This window comes from Peromyscus leucopus, chromosome 2, assembly GCF_004664715.2.
Source record: "Peromyscus leucopus breed LL Stock chromosome 2, UCI_PerLeu_2.1, whole genome shotgun sequence".
In the NCBI taxonomy this organism is placed as follows: Eukaryota; Metazoa; Chordata; class Mammalia; order Rodentia; family Cricetidae; genus Peromyscus; species Peromyscus leucopus.
In genome coordinates, this window is record NC_051064.1 from 111,188,260 (window position 1) to 111,212,242 (window position 23,983).

Here is a 23,983-nt window from a genome sequence, read left to right on the forward strand (position 1 = left end):
GTTGTTGTTTGTTTGTTGTAGAATATTATTTTAAGATGTGTTACATTTGCTTATGCTGTGGGCCATTTGTTTAATAATGCAAAGATGCGTTGCATTTTTTTATGTTGCATTAGTTTAACTCCGTGAGGCTGTGTTACTTTGCCTATCTAAAATACCTGATGATCTAATAAAGCGCTGAATGGCCTATAGCCAGGTAGAAGAAAGGATAGGTGGGGCTGGCAGGCAGAGAGAATAAATAGGAGAAATCTGGGAGGAAAGGAAGAAAGAGCAAGAGAATAAGGAGAGGAAGAGGCTAGGGGCCAGCCACGTAGCCAGCCACGGAGTAAGAGTGAAAGTAAGCTATATAGAGGAAGAAAAGGAAAGAGCTCAGAAGCAAAAGGTAGATGGGACAATTTAAAAAAGCTGGCAAGAAACAAGCCAAGCTAAGACCCAGCATTTATAATTAAGAATAAACCTCTGTGTATGATTTATTTGGGAGCTGGGGGGGGCAGGCACGACACACCAAAGAGTAAAGGAAACAACAACAGTTGTTTTTTATTTTGTTTTCATGGCTTTGTGGCTTTCCATGGAATCCAATTTCACATATAAAAGACCATCTCCTGGAAAAGGATTCTGCCAATCACTTGCCACGTATTTCTTAAGCCTGGCACTAATCAAAGGCTGATGACCACTAAATCAGAACTGCCAGCTAATCTTTTTGGCTGCTGCCAGGCATAGAACACACCTGTAATCCTAGTACTTAGGAGGCAGAGGCTGGAAGATTAGGAGTTCAAGGCCATCTTTAACTACATGAATCCCTACCCCACCTCCCAAAAAATGTTCCACTTTAAAAAAAAAAGAATTTTGGCTGTTCAAAGAGTATGCTTAGTATAGAAAGATTCAAATCTCCTAGAATCAAATTATAAAACCACAAAAATCTGCTGATTCTATCAAGTTAAGTTCTAAGATGTGGTGGTTCATGCCTATAATCTCAGCACTTTGGAGGGAGACTGAACCAAGAAGACTACATCAATTCCAGGATAGCCTGGGTTACACAGTGAGCCCCAGGCCAGCCCAGGCTACAGGGTAGACCCTGTCAACAAACAAAAACAAATTCAAGTATTTCAAATTTTAGACTAGAAAATTATTGAGCTATTCCAAGTAATACAAAACTTAAGAAAACATGTAAGTTTAAAAATACATCAGTACCAGGGTTTCCAAGGCCAATGGAAGCTGCCACATCTGACTCTAGAGCCTCCAGAAATAATACAAATAAGAAGGAAAAGCATGAGTGTACAGTACCATATAATTAGCAAAACCAGAAAAATGGTGGTGCCCAAACCTCAAAATCTCCGTAAGTTAGGAAAAGAGAAAAAACAAACACAGAAAAAGGCCAAATCCCAACCACAGACCTTTGGGGAAACAAGAGCAGCCTGAAGGAAAACAGTCCAGAGGAGAGAGGGCAGCCCACAGTCACTCAAAAACCACCATGGGAAGAGAACAACGCTCTCTCCAAGTGTGAACTAGAGAAAAAAAGTTCCTATAATAGAAATAAAGGACTTGTTTTTAAATCTTTATTTACTGTGTGCGCATGTGTAAGTGCTATATTTGTGTGTGATGTGTGGGTCCTGGGGATTCGAACTCAGGTCCTTATGCTTGTACAGCAAGTGCTCTTCTCTGAGCCATCCTCCCAGGCCTCCAGAAATAGAACTTTAAATTGTAAGTGATTTTTTTAAATCAGTCAATAAATAATAGACATTAGTGTTTAGAGTCCTTATCAAGCTGATTATCAAAATCTAAGTGAAATGGGTAATTTCCTGGCGAAATAGAGATTTACTAAACTTGATCCCATTGGAAATAGAATATGTAATCTAAAAAGAATACATGAAATTAGGCTGAGGACGTAGATCAGTTGGTAGGGATCTAGCATTTGGAGACCCTGGTTTCAATCCCAAGGACCACAAAAACTGGATGAGGTGACACAAGCCTGTAATCCCAGGACTCAGGTGATGTTGGAATCATCAGGAGTTCAAGCTCATCCTCAACTACTTAAGAGTTAGAGGCCAGCCTAGGTGGGCTACATTAAACCTGTCTCAAAAAAAAAGGTGGGGGGATGAAGGGAGGGGAGGAGAAGGAAAGAGGAAAGAACACAGGACAGGGAAGGGCAGGGCAGTGGCCGCTGTGGCGCTCACCTGTGATCCCAGCACTCGGGAGGCAGACGCAGGCGGATCTCTGTGAATTTGAGGCCAGCCTGAAATCCTGTCACAGAGAGATGAAAAAAAGAAAGAAAAGAAAAACAAAGAGCACAAAAACAATTGCTAGGCAACTACCCTACCATAAAAAAAAAAAAAAAAAAAAAAAAATTGGATTCAGACCGTGTCATACCAAATTCTACCAAATCTACAAAGATCCTGCCGTCCCAATGCTCCATAAATGGCTGCAGAGCATTAAAAGTGAAAATCAATCCTCTTTTTATGAGGCAAGTCTAAAACTAACACCCAGGGCTAGTGGGCTAGGGCCCAGTGACAGACAGGCCCCAGAGACAGGACACTTGACTAGGACAGGCCCAGAATCCCCAGCACCACAGGAAATAATAAAACAACAACAACAAAAACTTCCCCGTGATTTCAACGTGTCGAAAGAGGCCTAACTAGTGAAGCCCTAAGTTCAAAAACAGAGTAAATTAACATCAAACTTAATAAACATAACCAAAATGGGGGTGGGGGTACAGCAGGGCATGGTGGTACACCCCTGTAATGTGGGTACTCAAGAGACAGGGGTAGGAGGATCAGGAGTTCAAAGCCAGCCTTGAGACTCACAGTTCAGGCCAGTCTGTGCTGAATCAGATCCTGTCTCAGAAAAGATAAATAAAAACAAACAAACAAAAAAAAAAAAACATTGAAACACAAACAACAGGGGCTGGGGAAACGGCTCAGCAGTTAAGAGTACTAGCTGCTCTTCCAGAGGACACGGGTTCAATTCCCACTAGGTACTAGTTGCTCTTCCAGAGGACACGGGTTCAATTCTCAGCACCCACATGGCTGTTTGTAATTCCAGTTTCAGGGGATCCACTGCCCTCTTCTGGCCTCTGTGCAGCTGGTGCACAGACATATATGCAAGCAAGACAGTCACCCACGTAAAAAGTAAAAACTTTTAAGTTTTGTTTTGTTTTGAGACAGGGTTTCTCTGTGTAGTCCTGGCTGTCCTGGAACTCACTCTGTAGCCCAGGCTGGCCTCAAACTCACAGAGATCTGCCTGTCTCTGCCTCCTGAGTGCTGGGATTAACAGCGTGCACCACTACCAGTTAGCAAATTTTTTTTTAATTTTTAAAGAAAAGTAAACAACAAAATCATGAGGGGCTTTGGAGCCAGAAAATGGTATGTGTGGGATAAATTAGTGAAATTAGGAATACACCCTGCAGATTGGGTAACAGTATCATGTTAATATTAACTAATTTTTTTCTTGAAGTCGAGAAAGTCTGGAGTTTAGCTATGGTGTCCAGGCTGGCTTTGGAGGCCTGGGCTGAAGCAATTCTCCTACAACAGCTCAGACACAGACATCGATAGACTTGACGTGATACTAATTTCTTTTTTTTTCTTTTGTCTTTTTTTTTTTTTTTTTTTTTTTTTTTTTTTTTTTTTTGGTTTATCGAGACAGGATTTCTCTGTGAAACAGTCCTGGAAGTCCTGGAACTCACTCTGTACACCAAGTTGACCTCCAATTCCTGAGTGCTGGGATTAAAGGTGTGCACTACCACTGCCCAGCTAAAGTTAATTTCTCCCTCCCTCCCTTCCTTCCTTCCTTCCTTCCTTCCTTCCTTCCTTCCTTCCTTCCTTCTTTCTTTCTTTTTAAATAAAGATTTATTATATATACAGACGAGGGCAGCAGATCTCATTATAGATGGTTGTGAGCCACCATGTGGGTGCTGGGAATTGAACCTGGGTCCTCTGGAAGAGCAGTCAGTGCTCTTAACCTCTGAGCCATCTTTCCAGCCCTGATGTTAATTTCTTGATTTTGATTTTTATAACTTAGCTGTGAAAGTTTGTAATTTACTCTTTTCTTTAGACAGGGTCTTACTATGTAGCCCTAGCTAGTCTAGAACTCACTATGCAGATCAGGCTGGTCTTGACCTCACAGATATCCTTCTACATGGGCTAGGATTAAAGTGGCCTGCTCCCAAACATTTAAGTTACATAATAATATAGATAAAAGATACTAAAAAAAAAATAAGGATAGCAAAATATAAATAATCTAGGAAAAAGGTACTAGGAATTTTTTTGTACTATTTTGTGCCACACTGTCCATGAAGTCTGAAACTATTTCAAAATAAATGTGAAAAGTTCCAGGCAGTGGTGGTGCACAGCTTTAATCCCAGCACTTGGGAGGCAGAGGCAGGCAGATCTCTGAGTCCGCGGCCAGCCTGGTCTACAAAGCAAGTTCCAGGAAAGCTAGGACTACATAGAGAAACCCAGTCTCAAAATTAAAAAAAGGAAAAGGAAAAAAGTGAAAACCATTAGGGCAACAACTCTTCATAAGTCCCTAAGTCTAAAAGTAAATCATACTATCTTTCAAAACTAATAATCTCTCCACTGACAACCATGAACAATTTCAATTTTTAAATTATTGGTCCAGGGAGAGGACTTTGTGGGTGTAAGAGTTGCCACACAAGTCTCATGACCTGGGTTTGACACACAGAACCTAGTTAAAAATGCAGATGCTGCCGGGCTGGTGGTGGCGCACGCCTTTAATCCCAGCACTCGGGAGGCAGAGGCAGGCGGATCTCTGTGAGTTCGAGGCCAGCCTGGGCTACAGAGTGAGTTCCAGGAAAAGCTCAAAGCTACACAGAGAAACCTTGTCTCAAAAAACAAAAACAAACAAAAAAAATGCAGATGCAGAAGCAAATATCTGTAACTCACAATGAACCTATGAGAGAGGGGACAGAGGCAGGAGAATCATCTGCACACCCAAGGACCACTAGCCTGCAGAACATAGTGCAAGGCAGAAGAAGCAGGAAGAGAGACCCTGCCTCGACAAGGTGGAGGGTGAGAACCGACGTGCATGGCATGGCACATGAGTACCCACACTCACGTTCACAGATGCACACAAAGAATAAGAAACAAACAAAACTGTAATCTAGTCACATCCACTGTCTAGAAAGCGAGGAAACTTAAGTTCTACATGATAGTCAAACAATTTGTTGCAAAATTCCTTATAACTTCATTTGCAAGATAGATCTTTTTAAAAACCACCCAAGCTGATTACTTAACCCAGTGCTCTACTGAGGAATCTTCTACACACAGTGCTATGATATCAACCACATAGAAACATCTTCCAAACATTGGAAGGTAAGGCCAGGAGATCATTCGTGGAAGAGGAATCTCTAGATTCCCATTTCATGTCCACCAGCAGCATCTAACAGCTCCGCTTTCCTGTACTCTGCCCACCTGTGTTGCCAAGCTTACCATAACTGGAGAGAGAGTATTAGCAAGATGGCTTTTGCGTTTTTTCTGTTATTATTAGTCAAGACAAGAGTGTTTTCACGTTTAAAAAAACAGAACTGAAAGCCAGGCTTGGTGGACTCGATCCCCAGGGCTGTGAAGGAGGAACGCGGAGCCTCTGGGAGCAAGGTGCTGAGGTCACCTGTCAGCACCCGTAAATACAAACACATGAACAACTAAAAACGACCCTCCTTGCTACACAGTAAGTTACTGGATACACTGGGATCTCCCTCCACTTCCCAATGAGATGTTAAGCTCTCATTTGTGACATTATCAAAGAACCTCAAAGATTTTTCTAACACCCCCCCTCCCCCAAATTCTAATGTTAAACCTGGCCTAAATGACTGGGAGATGGGGCCTTTGGAGGGAGGCAGTGAACTGAATGCTCATGTCTCCACCAAAATTCACATATTGAAATCTAATTCCCAAGGTGCTAGTATTAAGAGGAAGGACCTTATTAGTGTCCTCATAAAAGATCCCCTGGCAGGGCTGGGGGTGTGGCTCAGTTGACAAGTGCTTGCCTAACATTCATGAAGCCCTGGGTTCAATCTCCAGCACCCATGTCATGGCTGACAACCACCTATAACTCCAGTTCCAGGGGATCGGACACCTTCTCATCTCCAAGGGCACCAGGCATGCATGCGATGCACAGACCAACACACAGGCAAAGCACCCATACACAGTAAAAATAAATTAATTAAAGAGAAGCTATTTTATTTACATCTTATATATTCCAGTCTCTTCCACATGTCTTTAACAAATACCTGTTACTTCTTATTGCACAAATATAACTAGTAATAAGCCTGAAAGGTGATGCTGTTGCTATTATTTTGAGCAGGCTGGCCTGGAACTCACTTTGTGGACCAGGATGGCCTTGAACTCAAACAGATTCAACTGCCTCTGTGCAGGAATTAAAAGTGTGTGCCAGCAGCAGCCTCAACCTTCCTAATGCTTCACCCCTTTAATACAGTTCCTTATGTTGTGGTGACCCCAACCACAGAACTATTTGCAGCCGGGTGGTGGTGGCGCACACCTTTAATCCCAGTACTTGGGAGGCAGAGGCAGGAGGATCTCTGTGTGTTCAAGGCCAGCCTGGTCTACAGAGGGAGTTCCAGGACAGGCTCCAAAGTCACATAGAGAAACCCTGCCTCAAAAAAACAAAAAACAAAACAAAACAAAAAAATAAGAAAAACTATTCGCTACTACTTTGTAACTGTAATTTTGCTACTGTTGTGAATCATAAAAGGCATTCTAATATGCAGGATGCTCTCAGGTGACCCCTGTGAAATGGTCCTGTGACACACACACAAAGGGGTCACGAACCACAGGTTGAGAACCACGGCTCTAAAAGGTGTTTTTTTGTTTTGTTTTGTTTTTTGATTTTTTTTTTAACATACCATATTTTTCCATATGCTCTTTCCCAGCACACCCAAACATCTGTGGAGCAATAGGGTGGGCAGACAATCCATACTTATTGATCAAGACATCAAGATGTTTGTCAATCGGACTGGACCTATCTGCAAACTTAAAGAGAAAAAATAAAATTAATGAGCAGCCGATATAAAAGTGTTTCTTGCAACTTACAATATTGCCAAGACATTTGTTTATCCTAAGAGCACAGTAAACAAAAAAATGGTATGTCAATAAAATCACCGAGAAATACTTTGTCACAGGAAAACATGAGAAGCTGGGTATGGTGCAAATTCCAACACTCGGGAGGTAGAGGTAGGAGGGTCAAGAGTTTAGAACTAGCCTTAGCTACATAGTAAGTTGAAAGAGACCAGAACCCTCTTCCCCGCCCGCCCGCCCCCCAGGGTTCTCTTGAGCAGGGAGAAGTGAGGAATATGTAGATAGAAATACAGAGGAGAGAGACAGACAGAAAACACAGGAGAGCCTGGGTCAAAACCCAGCGGCCCTTTCTGTCTCTACTAAAGGGCTTTTAAAGGAATGCCAAGGGGTGGAGAAAAAGACCTCCCCCAGCACAGCCAAGTGTAGACCATCCCAACCACCTGGTGACCATGCATGTGGTCAAGCCATCCCCTAATGCAGCCCTACTGTAGAATGCAAGCTCAGATCTCACTAGGAAACTTTTGTGGGCTCCCACAGCAAGTCAGAGGCCAGTTCAGGTCACACGAGACCCTGTCTCAAAATATATATATACTTCCTTGATTACTATTTTTTTTTTCTCCCAGGTTTTGTTTTTGTTTTGAGAAAGGGTCTCTTGGGCTGGAGAGATGGCTCAGAGGTTAAGAGCACCGACTGCTCTTCCAGAGGTCCTGAGTTCAAATCCCAGCAACCACATGGTGGCTCACAACCATCTGTAATGAGATCTGGCGCCCTCTTCTGTATACATAATAAATAAATAAATCTAAAAAAAATTTTTTTAAAAAAAAGAGAGAGAGAAAGGGTCTCTCTACATAGCCCTGGCTGTCCTGGACCTCACTATGTAGACCAGGCTGGCCTAGAACTCACAGAGATCCTCTGCCTCTGCCTCCCGAGTGCTGGGATCACCAAGCTTGGCTTATTAATTCTTTTAAGAAATGTTTACAGGGCCAGGGAGATGGGTTAGCAGTAGAGGCTCTTCCCACACAGTCTGATGACCTGAATTTGATCCCTGGTACCTACATGGTAGAACAAGAGAACCAACTCCTGCAAGTTGCCTCTGACTTCAAGCCATGACATGTGAAGACACTCACAAGGACATACACACACACAAAACAAACACATGTGAATTTAAGTTTTTTTCCTTAGGTTTTAAAAATACTTTGTTATTTTATATGTATGTATGTTTTGGCTGCATGTATGCCTTGTGTACCATGTGGTGCCCCCCAGACGGTTGAGAGCCACCATACAGATGCTGGAAATCAAATGCAGGTCTTCTGGGAGAGCAGGCAGTGCTCCTAACTGCTGATCCATCTCTCCACCCAGTGAATTAAAAAAAAAGAAAATATTTATCAAACATTCGCTATCCACTACTCAAGCAGTAACTATTCAAGACTCGGGGAATAAAGGCATGAACATGTCAGCTTAAGATTCTGCTCATTGGGGCTGGAGCGATGGCTTGGAAGTTAAGAGCACTGGCTGCTCTTCCAGAGGTCCTGAGTTCAATTCCCAGCACCCACATGGTGGCTCACAACCATCTGTAATGAGATCTGGTGGCCTGGCTTTGCCTCCTGAGTTATATTCTTTTACCAAATTAAGTCATCAAAATACTGTGTATAAGCCAGATGTGGTGTCGAATGAATGCCTTTAATCCCAGTACTTGGGAGGCAGAGGCAAGCGGATCTCTGAGTTTGAGGCCAGCTTGGTCTACAAAGCAAGTTCCAGGACAGCCAGGGCTACACAGAGAAACCCTGTCTCAAAACAACAACAACAAAAAAAAAAAAACTGTATATTTTACTCCTATGACACACCCCAATTTAGAAGTAAATTTTCATCGGGAATATTTAATACACATTACATTTAGATTTCATGAAATTACAGTTGTAAGAACCGATTTATGGGCCCAAGTGATCCCAAATACACTCAAAACATTTTCAGTGATGGAACAGAGCATTAATTTAAGCTTAAATTAGTTAAAATTAAATGTAAAGTTCAGTTCCTCCGTTACTCAGCAGCAAAGTGTACTAACGGTTCCCTGCTGTGACTAGTATTCTCAGTGAAGCAAGCATTCCTGTTTTAAAAAAAAAAACGTATTTGGTGTGTGGGGTGGGGGGGTGGACATGAGCACATCAAGGCACGTCTGTGGAGGTCAGAGAACAACCTGCAGGAACTAGTTCTCTCTACCACAAGTGTTCCAGGGATCAAGCTCAGGTCAGCAGCTTGGCACCCGGTGAGCCCCGTCTCCTCAGCAGGCTCTCCTTCCTGCTCACAATAGTAACTCTTGTTTCTCTTAGAAGGAAATGTTGCTTCAGTGCATGGCAACCTATCAAAAGTGGAAAGTTGTACTACATTATACAGTAGGACAAACATGGAACTGAGGCCAAGCAGGAGCTTCTCCACAGAGATCCACCTAGGGGCAGCACACATAAACAGCCAGTTGTTTTCCTTAAAGTACCAAGGAACCTGCCTTGAACCAGAAGTTCAAGAGCATCCTCAACTACAAAGTGAGGCTGAGGCTCGTCTGGGCTTATATGATTCTGTCATAGTAAAGTAAAATGTCAAATCATGGGCTGGAGAGATGGCTCAGCAATTCAGAGAACTCAAGCAGCTAAAGCTCTGTTCCCTGCATCCACATTGGGAGGCCCAATAAACTCCAAATCCAGGGATCCCATACCCTCCTCTGGCCTCTGCAGGCACCCCAGCACATGTAGCACAGAATCACTCACACATACACACACACACACACACACACACACACACACACACACACACACTTGTACAAAGAAATAAAAGCAAGTAAATCTTAAAATATATGTATTTTTTAAAACATCAAATCATATTCTCTGTTGCTTACTAAGAGACTATTTATGATGGTCAGATGGACAGTTTTCTCATAGTGTTAAAACAATTGCAAAATAATAATAAATGAGACTCACTTTTATTCCAAGGGACCCCTTCTCCATCTTCTCAAAACCAAGAGCCAACACACAATCTGCCACACCTTAAAGGAATTGTAATTTTTTGAAATTTTAAATTTCTAGGCACCCAACAAAATACTATTAAATACTTCAATATAAATATTAATCTACTCCAGGTATGTGGCACACACCTTTAATTCCAGTATTTGGGAGACAGAGGCAGGTGGATCTCCTTGAGTTTTGGGACAGCCAGAACTACAACAGAATTTGTCTCAAAAACAAAACAAAATATAAATAAATAAATATTAATTTACATGAAATAAACAGGCATACCATAACCCTATACAATTATTTATTTATTTGTGCATATGTATACACTTGTGTTTGTGTATGGTGCACATGCAGGTGTGCATACTTGTGCATGCACGTGGAGACCAGAGGTCGATGTTAAGGGTCTCCCCCAATCACTCCCCTCCACCTTGTTATTGAGACAGGTCTCTCTGAACCTGAAGGTCACTGCTTTGCCTACACTAGTTGGATAGCCAGCTCCAGGGACACTGCTGTCTCCACCTTCCCGGCACTGGGCACTGGGCACTGGGATTACAGGTATATGGCACCATGCCTGGCCCTTTTATTTTTTTGACAGGGTATCACTATGTACCTCTTTGCTAGCTTGAACTCCGTGTTGGGATTGAAGGCCTATGCCACCACTCCTGCAAGACAGGATTTTCTACATGGGTGCTAGGGATCGGCACTCAGATCCTTACATGTGCACAGCAAGCATTTGACCCAGCCATCCCCCAGCCCCCTCAGATATGATCACTTAAAAACTACAGTGACGATTATTTTTCACATTTATTGAGTTGGGGTGTGTGTGTGTGTGTGCGTGTGTTCGAGCAGCGCATGTGGAGGTCAGGGGGAAATGTGGAAGAGTTGGTTCTCCTTCATCTATGTGCATTCCAGGGATCAAACTCAGGCTTGGTGGCACATACCTCTACCTATTGAAAAATCAAGAAGGAGCCTAATTCCGACCCTGAGTCTCATTATACTAAGAAAATTTTCTATTAGTGTGAAATGTTTCAGTAAAAAACAAATATAAAAAGCTATTTACAGCAGCTGGAGAGATGGCTCAGCAGTTAAGAGCACTGACTCCTCTTCCAGAGGACCCAGGTTCAATTCCCAGCACCCACATGGTGGCTGACAACTGTCTGTAACTCCAGTTCCAAGAGATATAACACCTCTTCTGGCATCCATGGGCACCAGCCATGCACTTGGTACACAGACATACACGCAGGCCAAACACCCATACGCATAAAATAAACCAAACAAAAAAATATTAAGTTATAATTTTTAAATATTTTAAATTTAACTATGATTTTAATTAAACTTAAAGGGGATTCCAAATAAAGTCTCAAAAGAATTGATTGAGGAGGAAAAGAACATCTAAAAATTATGTTAAAGTTCAAGTGAAGAGCAAAACGTGACAAAAAACTACCAAAACTTTTCTTTAGAAAGAAAGAAAGAAAGAAAGAAAGAAAGAAAGAAAGAAAGAAAGAAAGAAAGAAAGAAAGAAAGAAAGAAAGAGCGAGCTACTGGAGGATGCAGCTCAGGGGTCGAGCACTTGATCAGCAGGCATGGAGTCCTGAGTTCAGTCACCAGCATGAAGGAAGGGGGGGAGGAAAGAGAGACAGACAGGGAGAGAGAGAGAGAGAGAGAGAGAGAGAGAGAGAGAGAGAGAGAGAGAGAGAGAGAGAGAGAAACAGACAGAGAGACAGAGAGAGAGAGAGGAGGGGGACGGGGAGGGAAGAGAGAAGGAGAATAAGGAAGGAGAAAGGGGGGCATCAACTTTAAAGACAACAAGACGACAGTACCAGGAAGAGGTTGAGGCACCGGCTTACGGCGCAGGAAGATTACTAGCTCCAAATTCAGAGCCCTGTGCAGTAGAACCATCATCAAATCGGCAGACTAGAAGAGGGCCCAATAAAAGGCCCAGTAAGTTTGGAAAGGAGACTATGATCCATTAATATATACTTTATATAGATATAAATAGATATAGACATGTGCATGCGCACATGAAAATATTTGGCCACCAAAACAAACAAAACAAAAACCCTGTGCATAAATGCTTACGGCAGCATTCTTCATAACAGCCAAAAAGAAGAACCGATAATGTCCATCAAAAGATGAACACACAGATAAGCTAAAGCTTAGCCATGAAGCAGAATGCTATTTGTCCATAAACGGGAATAAATACTGGCACATGCTCTAAGAATGAACTTTGAAACAACAGACTGAGTGAAGTGACATGGCCTGTGTCTCACGACGCCACCGAGAGGAACAGATGAGTTCACAGAGACAAGAAGCAGGTGGCGGCAGCGAGGGCCCAAGGTGGATAAGAAACCAGGAGTGACGGCGGCTGGTTTTCTCGGGCTTGTGATCTTACTCCTTGAAACAAGGTTTTCATCACAGTGATGAAATGCTCTAAAACACACAGTGACGATGGCTGGACCTTATGACCATACCTCGTCACCGTAAACTTCATGACATGGGAACTTTATTTCAACAAAGCCTTTGGGAGGCACTGGGGACCACTGCCTGGTGGTACGGTGCCTGCCTGGGGTCCTCAAGGCCCCTGGTTTCATTGCCAATACCACAAAAACAAATAATAAAAGGTTCGGTTTGAAAGCAATACATTTTATATGTCAATATGTTACAGAGCAATCTTTCCCGGGTGGCAACACACAGAAGTGATTAAAAGGAGACATTGACCCCATATTCATTTAAGAACCCGAGACAAGGACCAGCAAGATGGTTCCACAGGTGAAATTCCTTGCCACCACCAAGCCTGACAACCTGAGTCCAATCCCCAGGAACCACACGATGAAAGAAAAGAACCAACTTTCATAAGTGGTCCTCTGGCCTCAATTTATGTATGTGCCTTGGCGAATCTGGACACACAAACAAATAAATATTTTAGAAAACTTTTTAAAAGAACATTAGAGCAATAAGCAAACACTCAGGGCTGGAGAGAAAGCTCAGGGGTGAAGGGCACTAGCTGGTGGCCCACAGCCATCTATAACTCTAGTCCCAGGAGATCTGATGCCCTCTCCTGGCTCTGTGGTCACAGCATGTGGGGCAGACATATGTGCAGGCAAAACATCCCTACACAAAATAATATGAAACACTAAATAGTAATAATAATAAGCAAACATGCCTTACCTCCTTGAATCAGTTGCCGGGCCATAAACAAAGCAGTTGAACCAGTGGAACAGTTGTTGTTGACGTTGATTATAGGAATGCCGGTCAATCCCAAACTGTGGTAGATAGCCCTCTGGCCACAGGTGGAGTCCCCTACAGAGAAACAAGACAGAACGTCACCGCCCACAGCACAGAAACCGTGGGGCTGCAGTCCAGCATGTCCATGTGACAATGCTTTCACTGTTACAGACTGTCCTAGTGTCCGACACAGGCAGGATGGCGATGCACTATGACCGCTGAGTCAGAAACAGCCATAGCACGGACTGTCTCTGATTGTGCAAACATAAAAAGCAGTCACAACAAATCTTTACATGCACTCTCTTTCCTTTTTTTTTTTTTTTCCTTGAGACAGGGCTTCATGTAGCTCAGGATGGCCCGGTGCTCACAGCAGTCCTTCTGTCTTAGCCTCCTGAGAGCTGAGGTTCCAGGCCGGACCCTCACAGAGGGCAGCAAAGAAGCATGCACTTCTGATGTCTTCCTCTTCCTGTCTCCTCCTATTCCAGCCAGGATTGGAACCTGGACCCTAGTACTTGCTAGACTGCGTCCCTGATCACAACCTTGCACCTTATACTTCCTTTATATGATACAGAGGCAGGGAAGGAAGTAAACAGCCAGGTAATGTAGTTAGGGTTTCTACTGCTGTGAGGAGACACCATGACCATGACAACTCTTATAAAGGAAAACATTTAATTGAGGTGGCAGTTTACAGTTTCAGAGGTTTAGTTATCATCATCATGATGGGACATGGCAGTGTACAGGCAGACATGATGCTGGAGAAGTAGCTAACAGTCTTACAACTTGCAAGCAACAGGAAGCTGACTGTCTCACTGGGAATATCTTGAGCACAAGAGACCTCAAAGTCCACCTCTACAGTGACACACTTCCTCTAACAAGGCCACACCTACTCCAACAAAGCCCTTTGGGGGCCATTTTCTTTCAAGCCACCACACCAGGTAACAGCAAATAATTCACTCTCACCGAGTTGTAATAAAAGAAAGGATGGTTCATGGACACTTGATTCTCACACATATATTGTTAAAGGCCATCACAAGGCCACTATCTACTTTTCATATAAACGTTCCACGATTTAAACCACATATGGTAGCACAGACTGTAAGTTCTGGCTTCCCAGGAGGCTAAAGTGGACGGATTGCTGAAGTCTACAGGTTAGAAACCACCATGAGAATAATGTGACACTGCATCCAGAAAAACTTCAGGAAGCTTTGTGGCCAAGGATATAGCTCAGTTAGTAGAGTGCTTGCCTAGAATGCAAAGGACCTGGGTTTAACCCCCCAGCACTGCATAAATCCGGTATAGTGGTGCATCCCCATTATTCCATCATCCAGTAGATGCATGCAACAGGGTCAGAGGTTCAAGACCATCCTTGAATTTGAGGCCAGCCTGGGCTGCATGAGACCCTGTCTCAAAAAATATTTTTTTTCACTAAGTTGTAGAGATTCTGTATGCATCCAGGCCTTACAGAAATATGATCCACACTGAGTACAAACATGACCTCCCACACACACCCCCAAGTAACACGGCCCACAAGGCAGGAACGTGGGAACAGGGGGATGACAGCAGCTGGGGGGTCAGACTTGCCAGGAGCCTTCTACAAAAATGGCAAGGCTCACCAGTGCCATGGTAATAAACGCATGGATTCTCCTGGCATCTTGAAAAGTAAAGCAAATCAATGATGGCTATGCACAAAGACTCATCAATAGTATCATATATTTTAGTTATTTTAACTATCTAAGAACAGGATACCATTACTTCTAACATATAAGCTAGAAGCTTTCAATGGTAAAAATACCATTTTTAATTGAGTAATTTAAATTCTAAATTGTATTAATTTAAAAGTACAATTGCCAAAATGCAGCAGTGGGCTGAGGAAATGGCTTGTCTAGTATGTACAAAGTTCTAAGTTCACTCCCCGGTATTTACAGTGGAGTAGGGTATGAGAAATGGGTAGATATGAGTCAAAGGGTACAGACTTTCTTCTTTTTCTTTCTCCCCTAGACAGGGTCTCGCTATGTAGATCTGACTGTCCTGGAACTCACTAGGTAGACCAGGCTGCCTGGAACTCACAGACATCCAGCTGCCGCAGCCTCCCAAGTGTTGGGATTACAGGCACAAACCAGCATACCCAACTGAAAATGTGTGTTTGTTTTGTTGTTGTTTTGAGACAGGGTCTCGCTATGTATCTCTGGCTGTCCCGGAACTCACTCTGTAGACCAGGCTGGCCTTGAACTCACAGAGATCCTCCTGCCTCTGTCTCCTGAGTGCTGGGATTAAAGGCTGTGCACCACCATGGACAGCTAAGAATTGTTTTTTAAGTGATTGTTTTAAGTGCTATGAAGAAGCTTTTACCAACTGAGCCATATTGCCAACTCCCAAAAACAGCATTGTAATTTGCCTCCTATTTTGATAATACCATAATGGCGAGAACACTGAGCCAGCACACAGAGGTAACCTCCGAGTTCTGTCCTGAGGGTTAATGTTCACTTATGAATTTGCTGCTAGATTTTTATGAGCATAATTTAGAGCACTCTGCTTACATACCGTACACATAGCCAATGCATGCCTGCTCCACAGTGGAATAAGGGATCTGGGCATCTGCCAATGCCTTCTGGCCTGTGAAAACAAGACAAGTTCATCAAGAAAGCACCGGACAACGTGGCTCCCGGTAAGGCACATTCAGAGCAGCGTTTCTTCAGACACCAGTTACTTCTTCGTCGTCGTTGTCGTCGTCGTCGGTCCGGTTCGAATGACAAAGTCACCACCGAATCCTCCCAGAGCCCCCTCCCCTTCTTCCCCTGCACCACTTTTCCATATCTTCTTTCTGATGCTTTCTCTCCTAACTGCACCCCAAAATAAATACACTAAATTCCAAGAGTCTCTCTCTGCATGCAGCCCAGGCGGGCCTGTAACTTACTGTGTAGCCGAAGCTGACCTTGAATTGCTAATCCTCCTGCCTCCACCTCCCAGTGCTGGGGTCACAGGTGGAGACCACCGTGCCCCTTTTCTGTGGTATGGGGGTGGTGAGGTCAGAGCACAATGGGTTAAACAAGCGCCCTAGCAACCGAGCTCCTCCTAGTGCAGAACCAACTCTATACGACCATGTTGGCGGAGGTGGGTCGCTAGGGCGGGCTCTGAGCTTTCAAAAGCCCAGTTCGCCTTCTCCCTGCCTGCTGCCTGCGGACCAGGACATAAGCTCTCCGCGGCCACTCCAGCGCCTGCCTGTCTACTGCCATGCTCCCCACTATGATGGCGATGGACTCACCCTCTAACACTGTAAGCAAGGCCCCAGTTAAAGGTCTTCTTTTATAAATCGCCTTGGTCATGGTGTCTCTTCATAGCAAGAGAACAGTGACCGAGACAATGAACCCTGCTTTCCTCTCCCCAGCGCCTCTGCCATCTGTCCCAGTTACACTCTGTTGTCCAGACAAAACATTCTGACCAAAAGCAACTTAGGGAAGGACGGGGTTTATTTAGCTTGCACCTCACTTCACAGTCTATCACTGAGGGAAATCAGGGCAGGAACTCAAAGGCAGGAACCATGGAGGACCACTGCTGGCTGGCTCCCTTTCTGTCTTGTTCACAAGCTCATGCTTAGCCAACTTGATTACACAAACCAGGACTACTTGCCCAAGGAGTAGTGTCACCCATAGTGGGCTGGGCCTTCCTACATCCATGAACCGTCAATCCCCCACAGACATGCCCACAGGCCAATCTGACCTGGGCAATCCCTCAATTGAGACTCCTTTTTCAGGTGACTCTAGGCTGTGTCAAGTTGACAATTAAAGTTAAGTAGGACACCATCCCAGCACACAGCTTAGTAACACATGAAAGTATACAATGGTGTCTGCTTTAGCTATTTAGCTGCTAAACATGCCCATATGTCTTTTCCTTCCCTTTCCACTGCACCCCAGGACAAGCTCCATGGGAGTTCTTCCCCACGACGGTGGTTCTTTTTGTGCCTGCAAGGCTGCTCTATTCATGGAATAAGCACAAACCACACAATAAGCTATTCAATGTTCAAAAATACTTTTCTATTACCTGCTTCCTTTGCCATATCAGGATAATCCCTTGAATTTTGACCTCCAGGCTTCGCGAACTAGAATACAGAAGAGGATGATAAATAGAAACAGGTATAGAGGGTTTTGTTTTGTTTTGTTTCACAAGAGTATCACAGAAATTCATTCAGTTATTCATCCAACAAAAACACTGTACTGGACTAAGGATATGTCCAAGTGGGTAGAGCAATGAGGCATGGTGGCCAAGGCCTGTAATCCCTTGCAGGAAGCTTGCTACACACCAAGTTCCGGGGCAGCCTGGGATTTATGACACACACCATCCCAAAAGAGTGGTTCCAGGGCTGAGACTGCAGCTCAATTGGTACAATGTATGCTTTCTTGGCATGCATAAAGCTCTGGGTTTGATCACCAGCACTGCACAGACCACATGTACAGGCTCCCACGTGCAATCCTAGCACTCGGGAAGTGGAGGGAAGGGGATTGAGCATGGGAGGGTCATCTACGGTTACATCTATTGTTACAAAGGGAGGTGGAGGCCAACCTGGACTACATGAGATCCTGTCTCAAAGTAAATTTAAAAAAATCAGTAATTCTAGCTAGGTGTGGTAGCTCACACCTTCAGCCCCAGCACTCAGGAGCAGAAGCAGGCAGATCTGAGTTCAAGGCCAGCCTGATCTACACAATCAGTTACAGGACAGTCAGAGGCATGTAGAGAGACCCTGTCTCAAAAACCAGACAAAATGGTAGTTCTGTAAATTATACATCTCTTCCAAATTTGATACTATATAATTTCCCAACCTTACCACTCACCTCATCAATAATATTTATTTGTCCAGCAAACACAGGATTCCTAATTTTCTCCTAGGAACTTGAGTTTTATCATTGATAATAACTACAACTAGATGATCGTTTCCTTTTATTTACCAGTTTTTAAGAAAACTAGGAAAATGAATAGGTTCACTAATATCCTACAAAGATTTGCTTTTAAGGTATAAATGGATTATTTGGACACAATGTAATGGCTTTAATTCAATTAAAACCATTATCATGTTTAAAGGTCAAATGGTTGGACTGGGTTAGCGGCTTGCCTTGAGTGAGGATGTGAGGGCATACTTAAAAAGCCCCAATGTGGCCACCTACTTATGACTCCAGCCCTAGGGTTAGCAGAGACAGACAGGTCACAGGAGCTCACTGGGAGTCAGAGACAAGGGAGAATCCATCACAACAGAACAAGGTAGACAGAGCCTGAGGAATGGGACCTGAGGCTGTCCTTCAGTCTCTTACACACGCACACACACACAAAGTTCAAACTGTCCTAGCTTTGGTCACTGAGAGCTTTGTCAAGTTGGCACCTGAATCTTGACATAACCCAAGGGGGCCCTGATTTCCTCACAATTAATATGACAAAATTCTCCAAACTTATCTTGATCATCTCTTACCTCACCTAGATTTTGCAATTTCTCCAACCAACATGTTCTCGTAATAGAATAAGATTTCAGGGGTTGGGGGCCTAGGAGCCTGGAAGTACATAACTCAATTGGCAGAGTATCTAACATGCATGAAGCCCTGGGTTCCACCTCCAGGACCACACAACCAGGACAGGACACTCACATCTGTAATCTGGATATTCAAGAGGTAGAGGCAGGAAGGTTAGAAGTTCAAAGTCATCCTCAGCTACATAGTGAGTTTGAGGCCGGAATGGGATAAATAAGACACTTTCTCTGGAAACAATAAAAGCTATTTCAGAACCCCAGAGGACCACAGATTTGGCTACTTTTCTAGGTCTCTTCAAGTGACAGAGCTAGAAGTATATATAAAAGGTGAAAGATCTCATAAACTCACATTAACACCTCCCACTCAACGTTAGTATTTCAGTGTGTTTTATCTGTGGGTTGGTTGGTTGGTTGGTTTGTTGAGGTTGTTTTTTTGAGAGAGGGTCTCATATGTTAGTTCAGGCTCGTAGCTTCAAACTCGCTATCTTTGAAGGTTAGGATCTTGTCTCCGTGCTACAGCATTTTCCTGGCATGCTCAAGGCACTGGGCTGGATACCCTGTACCAATAACTAATTTAAAAATTAACAAAGAGTTTGGACAGGGCTGGCAAGATGATTCAGCAGGTAAAGGGACTTGTCACACGAGGCTGGTGACCTGGGTTTCCCATAGCCCACAAAAAGATGCAAGGACAAAATCAGCTCCATAAAACTGTCATCTGAGTGTTCTTTCTCTCTCTCTTACACACACACACACACACACACACACACACACACACTTTTTGTAAGTTTAAAGGATGCTTTCTGAGCATGAGTAGAGCTTATCATCTACTAAGCTTCACTGGAAGACAATGTCGTAGCAAGTTGACTTTTCCCTGGAATTGTTTCAAATATTTCCCCCAACCCATGACAGGAAGGCAGTGTAATTTTGGGTGTGTTTTCTAAGAACAAAGCTAGGAGGCACCGTGTCACATCGAGAATTTTTGTGGTAGTTGGGTTTGGTTTGGTTTTGAGATCATTCTGCTACCACCTGCAGAGCGCTAGAGTTACAGGAGTGTGCCACCAAACTGGCTTCGATCCGCTTTTAGTTTTTTTTTGTTGTTGTTGTTGGGGGTTTTGCGGGGAGAGGGTTGTTTGTTTGTTTATTTTTGGGGGGGTTTGAGACAGGGTTTCTCTATGTAGTTTTGGTGCCTGTTCACAGATATCTGCTTGGCTCTGCCTCCCAAGTGCTGGGATTAAAGGCTCGCACCACCACCACCCAGCCTTCTACCCGCTTTTAATCTTCTAAATATTTTCTGGCATCTCTGCTTATAATTTCTGCTCCAATGCACATTGTTACTTATTGATTTAATGAGATTTGGGGGAAGGGGGAACCAAGAGATAAGTTCGTGCTTTCAATCTTCCATGCTTAACTAAAAATTCCAAATTATCTTTTTTCTTTTTTGTTTGTTTATGTGGGTTTTTAAAAATCTACCTTCAGTTTGTTAGTGTGTAAGCGTGTGTGTGTGTGTGTGAGTGTGTGTGTGTGTGTGTGTGTGTGTGTGTGTGTGTGTGTGTGTGTAGGGTCCACTTGCTCTGCAGTAGTACATGGGGAGGTCAGAGAACTTAGAACTCTCCTAGCAGTGCATGAGGACCAGAGATCAAACTCGGTGTGAAGGCTGATGGAATGGACTTTTACCCACCGATCATCTAGCGAGGCCTTGGTCTTTGTTTAAGATAAGGTCTTGTGTAACCCAGGCTGGCTCTGAACTTGCTATGTAAAGTCGAAGATGACCTTGAACTTCTGATTCTGCTCCACCACCCACCCAGTGCTGGAACTTTGGTGTACACGTCTGGTTTACCCAAGAGTGGAGGAATCATGTCTTCACGCATGCTTGGCAAGTACTCTACCAAGTGAGTTCGATCTCCAGCCCAGTCTTGCTTTTTCCCTCATCTTTGCTCACATATAACACATAGCACCCATACTGAATAAATGCTTAATGAAGAAACCATTTTTATTCCTTTCCTTTTCCCTAAGGAATTTGTTGTTGTTGTTGTTGTTGTTTTGTTTTGTTTTTTGTTTTTTGAGACAGGATTTCTCTGTGTAAGAGAGCCCTGGCTATCCTGGAACTTGCTTTGTAGACCAGGTTGGCCTCGAACTCACAGAGATCCGCCTGCTTCTGCCTCCCAAGTGCTAGGATTAAAGGCGTGTGCCACCATGCCCAGCTCTCCCTAAGGAATGAATATTAATGCCTCTTTCACCTCTACCTCCCAAATGGAAAAAAAAAAAAAAGCATACCTTATTTGTTTCTTATAAAAAATGTGCTTTTTCTATACAGTCCATATAAACAGACATTAGACAACCAATGGAAGACTGTTTAAAATGGAGCATACTGGGGGGGGTAGGGGACGATGACACACGACACCTGCAGTCCCAGGGCTGGGGAAGTTTAAAGCCAGCCAGGTCTATATAATAAGATACTGTCTTTTTTTTTTTTTTTTTTAAAGCTAGAAAACACTTTTGAAAGTTTTACTATCCACCTGTATCAAAAGCTCCCCCTCTAAAAAACAGTGGGATGCTCTCTAAGCTTTACAAGGTATTAGTCAACTTTTCTATTTACATGTTTTGAATTAATTGCATGCTCTCAGCCTGATACTAAGATAATATAAAACTTGCCAGGAATGGTGGTGAACGACTTTAACTCCAGCACACTCAGGAGGCAGAGGCAGGATGATCTCTGAGTCTGAGGCCAGCCTAGTCTACAGAGCAAGTTCCAGGACAGTCAAAGCTACACAGAGAAACCCTATCTTGAAAATAATAACAATAATAATAATATAAAATTTAAGGCTGTTTTTTTCACAGAAAAAAATTCTCTCAAGTAACTCTTTCACAAAGCATATCCATCTAATATTGATCAGCAGGGATTATCATTGTGGGGGATACAGTAGTGAATAATCGTGGTACCCACCCTGTAGTAATACATTAGGAGACTACAGACATCTAAACAAAATTTTTCAGTGCATCAAAGTAAATTAGAGCTAAGCTCAAGGCTCTGTGAGAAAGCCAAGATAATCAAGGGTTTACTAGAAGATAAGATCTGTCCCTTTAAGAGCACAAAGAAGTTAACCAGGGGATGCCAGCTGATGTAAGTAGTGCCCCTAGATGCAAAGCAGCAGAAAGTTAAGTCAGAAGCTACAGGTAACTTGGCATTACTAGGGCACGGAGGGGAGTCGGGGTATTGAGAAAGGTGGCTATGGGAACTTCTGGTCGCCTTAGTGCCAGAGAAACAGCAATATGGTCCGAAGATGGAGGGAACTGCACCTGCATTAGGAGCCAAGCGTCACTTGTTTCTACCCACATCTGCACCTGCTGCTATCTGAGAAGGGCACTAATAGCCACTACAGAGCTGGTGGCATTCACAATCTCCTCTTCTGTCACACAGCCCTGGCCTCCGTCCAAGCTCCAAATGTTTTTCTGTCGTTTTGGTTTGCTTTCTTTGGTGAAAACAAGGTCTTGCTACATAATCCTCTATGACCTCGAACTCCTGGTCCTGGCTGCACCTCCGAAGGCTCACACTACAGACAGATGCGAGCCGGCCGGCCTACCTCGGGATTTAGAATATAAGGAAATATGAGGTCTGGGTTATCTTTGGGGGCGCCTTCACGGGCTCAGCAGAGAGAAAAGGGAAACAGGAAGGTGAAGAAAACAATAGCTGAGGGAACAAACCCGAGACACGGCGACCCCAGGAGGGGCACCACACACCCATGAGTGGCCTCTCTGCAGCCCATGCGACTCTAGGAGGGAATGGGACGGCAGTGCAGACGGCGACCGTGCCCTGATCACGCTTCCCTGTCACCTCGGGGCTGCGGGGCATCACAGGGGCAGATGTCCCGCACCGCGCCCCACAGCTCAGTTTACCTTGGTCATGCCCACGCCGACCACGAACACCCGGCGCAGGCGCGGAGACGTCAACGTAGCGGAAGGCATAGCTCCAGAAGCGGACCCAAAGGAAAGCGCAAGGGGAACGGTCGCCCACAGACTGCAGCCGATGCGGAGCAGGAGCGCTTTGAGGCCGCGGTACCCAGCCCTGGGCGTCGGGGGCGGGGCCGCGGCGTCGGGGGCGGAGCCGGGTTATGGGGACCAGAGGGAGGAGGCAGCACAGAGCGTCTGCGCGTGCGCGGCGGTCCTAGTGGCCCGTCGTTCATAGGGCCTTTTGGGTGTCTGATCTAGACCTAGGCGAAGTTTCTCCGGCAGGAGGAAGAAAGTCCTATAACCTGGCATCTGCACCACTCAGTGTTTGTTGCTGTGCCTCCGCCCTTTACAGTGAGAGCGGGAAGGCCTGGAATGGAAGGGCCGGCCACAGGGGAAACTCAGAAGCCTGAGGATTCTTTGGAGTGTCAGAAACGTTCTGACTCTGTTAGAGAGGACAGTTTCAACAATCGGTGTGTGAGCTACAACGCGAGGTACACGAATAAAGTCAGAATTCTACATGTGGATAACGTGTTTTTTTTAAAAAAAAAAAAATTAAGTCAGAGCCCGGTTTAGTGGCGCATGCCTTTAATCCCCCCTCCCCCCACTTTGGGAGGCAGAGGCAGGCAGATCTCTAATGAGTTCAATCCATCCTGGTCTACAGAGCAAGTTCCAGGACACCTAGGGTTACACAGAGAAACTCTGTCTAAAAGCAAAAAAACAAATGACATGGCAGTGAGCTCCCGTAATCCACTCAGGAAGCAGAAGCAGGTGGGTGTCTGAATTTTTGAAAAGCCTCCCAGACATTAGCCCAACTGACCCCATGTTAGAGGTGCCATTCTGACCTTAAAACCCAGCACATAGGACTCAGCATCTGCCAAAAAGGGTAAAAAGACCTAATCCATCAAAGACCTGGCCCCAGTTCCAGGATCCAGGAAAGCCCCTAAAAGTGCTCACCTTGCCTTTTGGCTTCTGTAGCTCTGCTTCTTGCTAAATTGTTCTTGCTAACTGAAGTGTATCAACCAGGATTCTGTTTTTATGCATAAAAGACAAAGAACTGTGAGGATCAGGGCTGCATGATTTGGACAAATTCCCTGTGTATTAGCCTCAGGCCAGTAATACTATCTATTCGGTTTTAGAATTGTCCGTGTGTTGTTTTCTGATACACCTTGAAACAAATTCAAGTCCAGTCTGGTCTACAGGAAGTTCCAAGCTACAAAGTGAGACCCTGTCCAAAAAAAAAAAAAAAAAAAAAA

At 44.2% G+C, this 23,983-nt stretch overlaps 1 protein-coding gene across 2 annotated transcripts in view; it reads right to left on the minus strand.

Annotated features, from left to right (window-relative positions):
* The window catches only part of Scp2 (sterol carrier protein 2), an 89,331-nt gene extending 66,250 nt beyond the window's left edge, over positions 1-23,081 (minus strand). The window contains exons 1-6 of one of the 2 annotated variants that reach the window (XM_028888562.2): positions 22,677-23,079; positions 17,312-17,369; positions 15,815-15,886; positions 13,217-13,348; positions 10,016-10,080; positions 6,875-7,001 (exon numbers count right to left, since the gene is read on the minus strand). In XM_028888562.2, the coding sequence (XP_028744395.1) occupies positions 6,875-7,001; positions 10,016-10,080; positions 13,217-13,348; positions 15,815-15,886; positions 17,312-17,369; positions 22,677-22,745 (523 nt within the window). In that variant the 5' untranslated portion in view covers positions 22,746-23,079. Of the gene's footprint in view, positions 1-6,874; positions 7,002-10,015; positions 10,081-13,216; positions 13,349-15,814; positions 15,887-17,311; positions 17,370-22,676 lie in introns of both variants that reach the window. The other variant, XM_037202786.1, reaches the window with a different exon arrangement.
* Between the last annotated feature and the right edge of the window lie 902 nt (positions 23,082-23,983).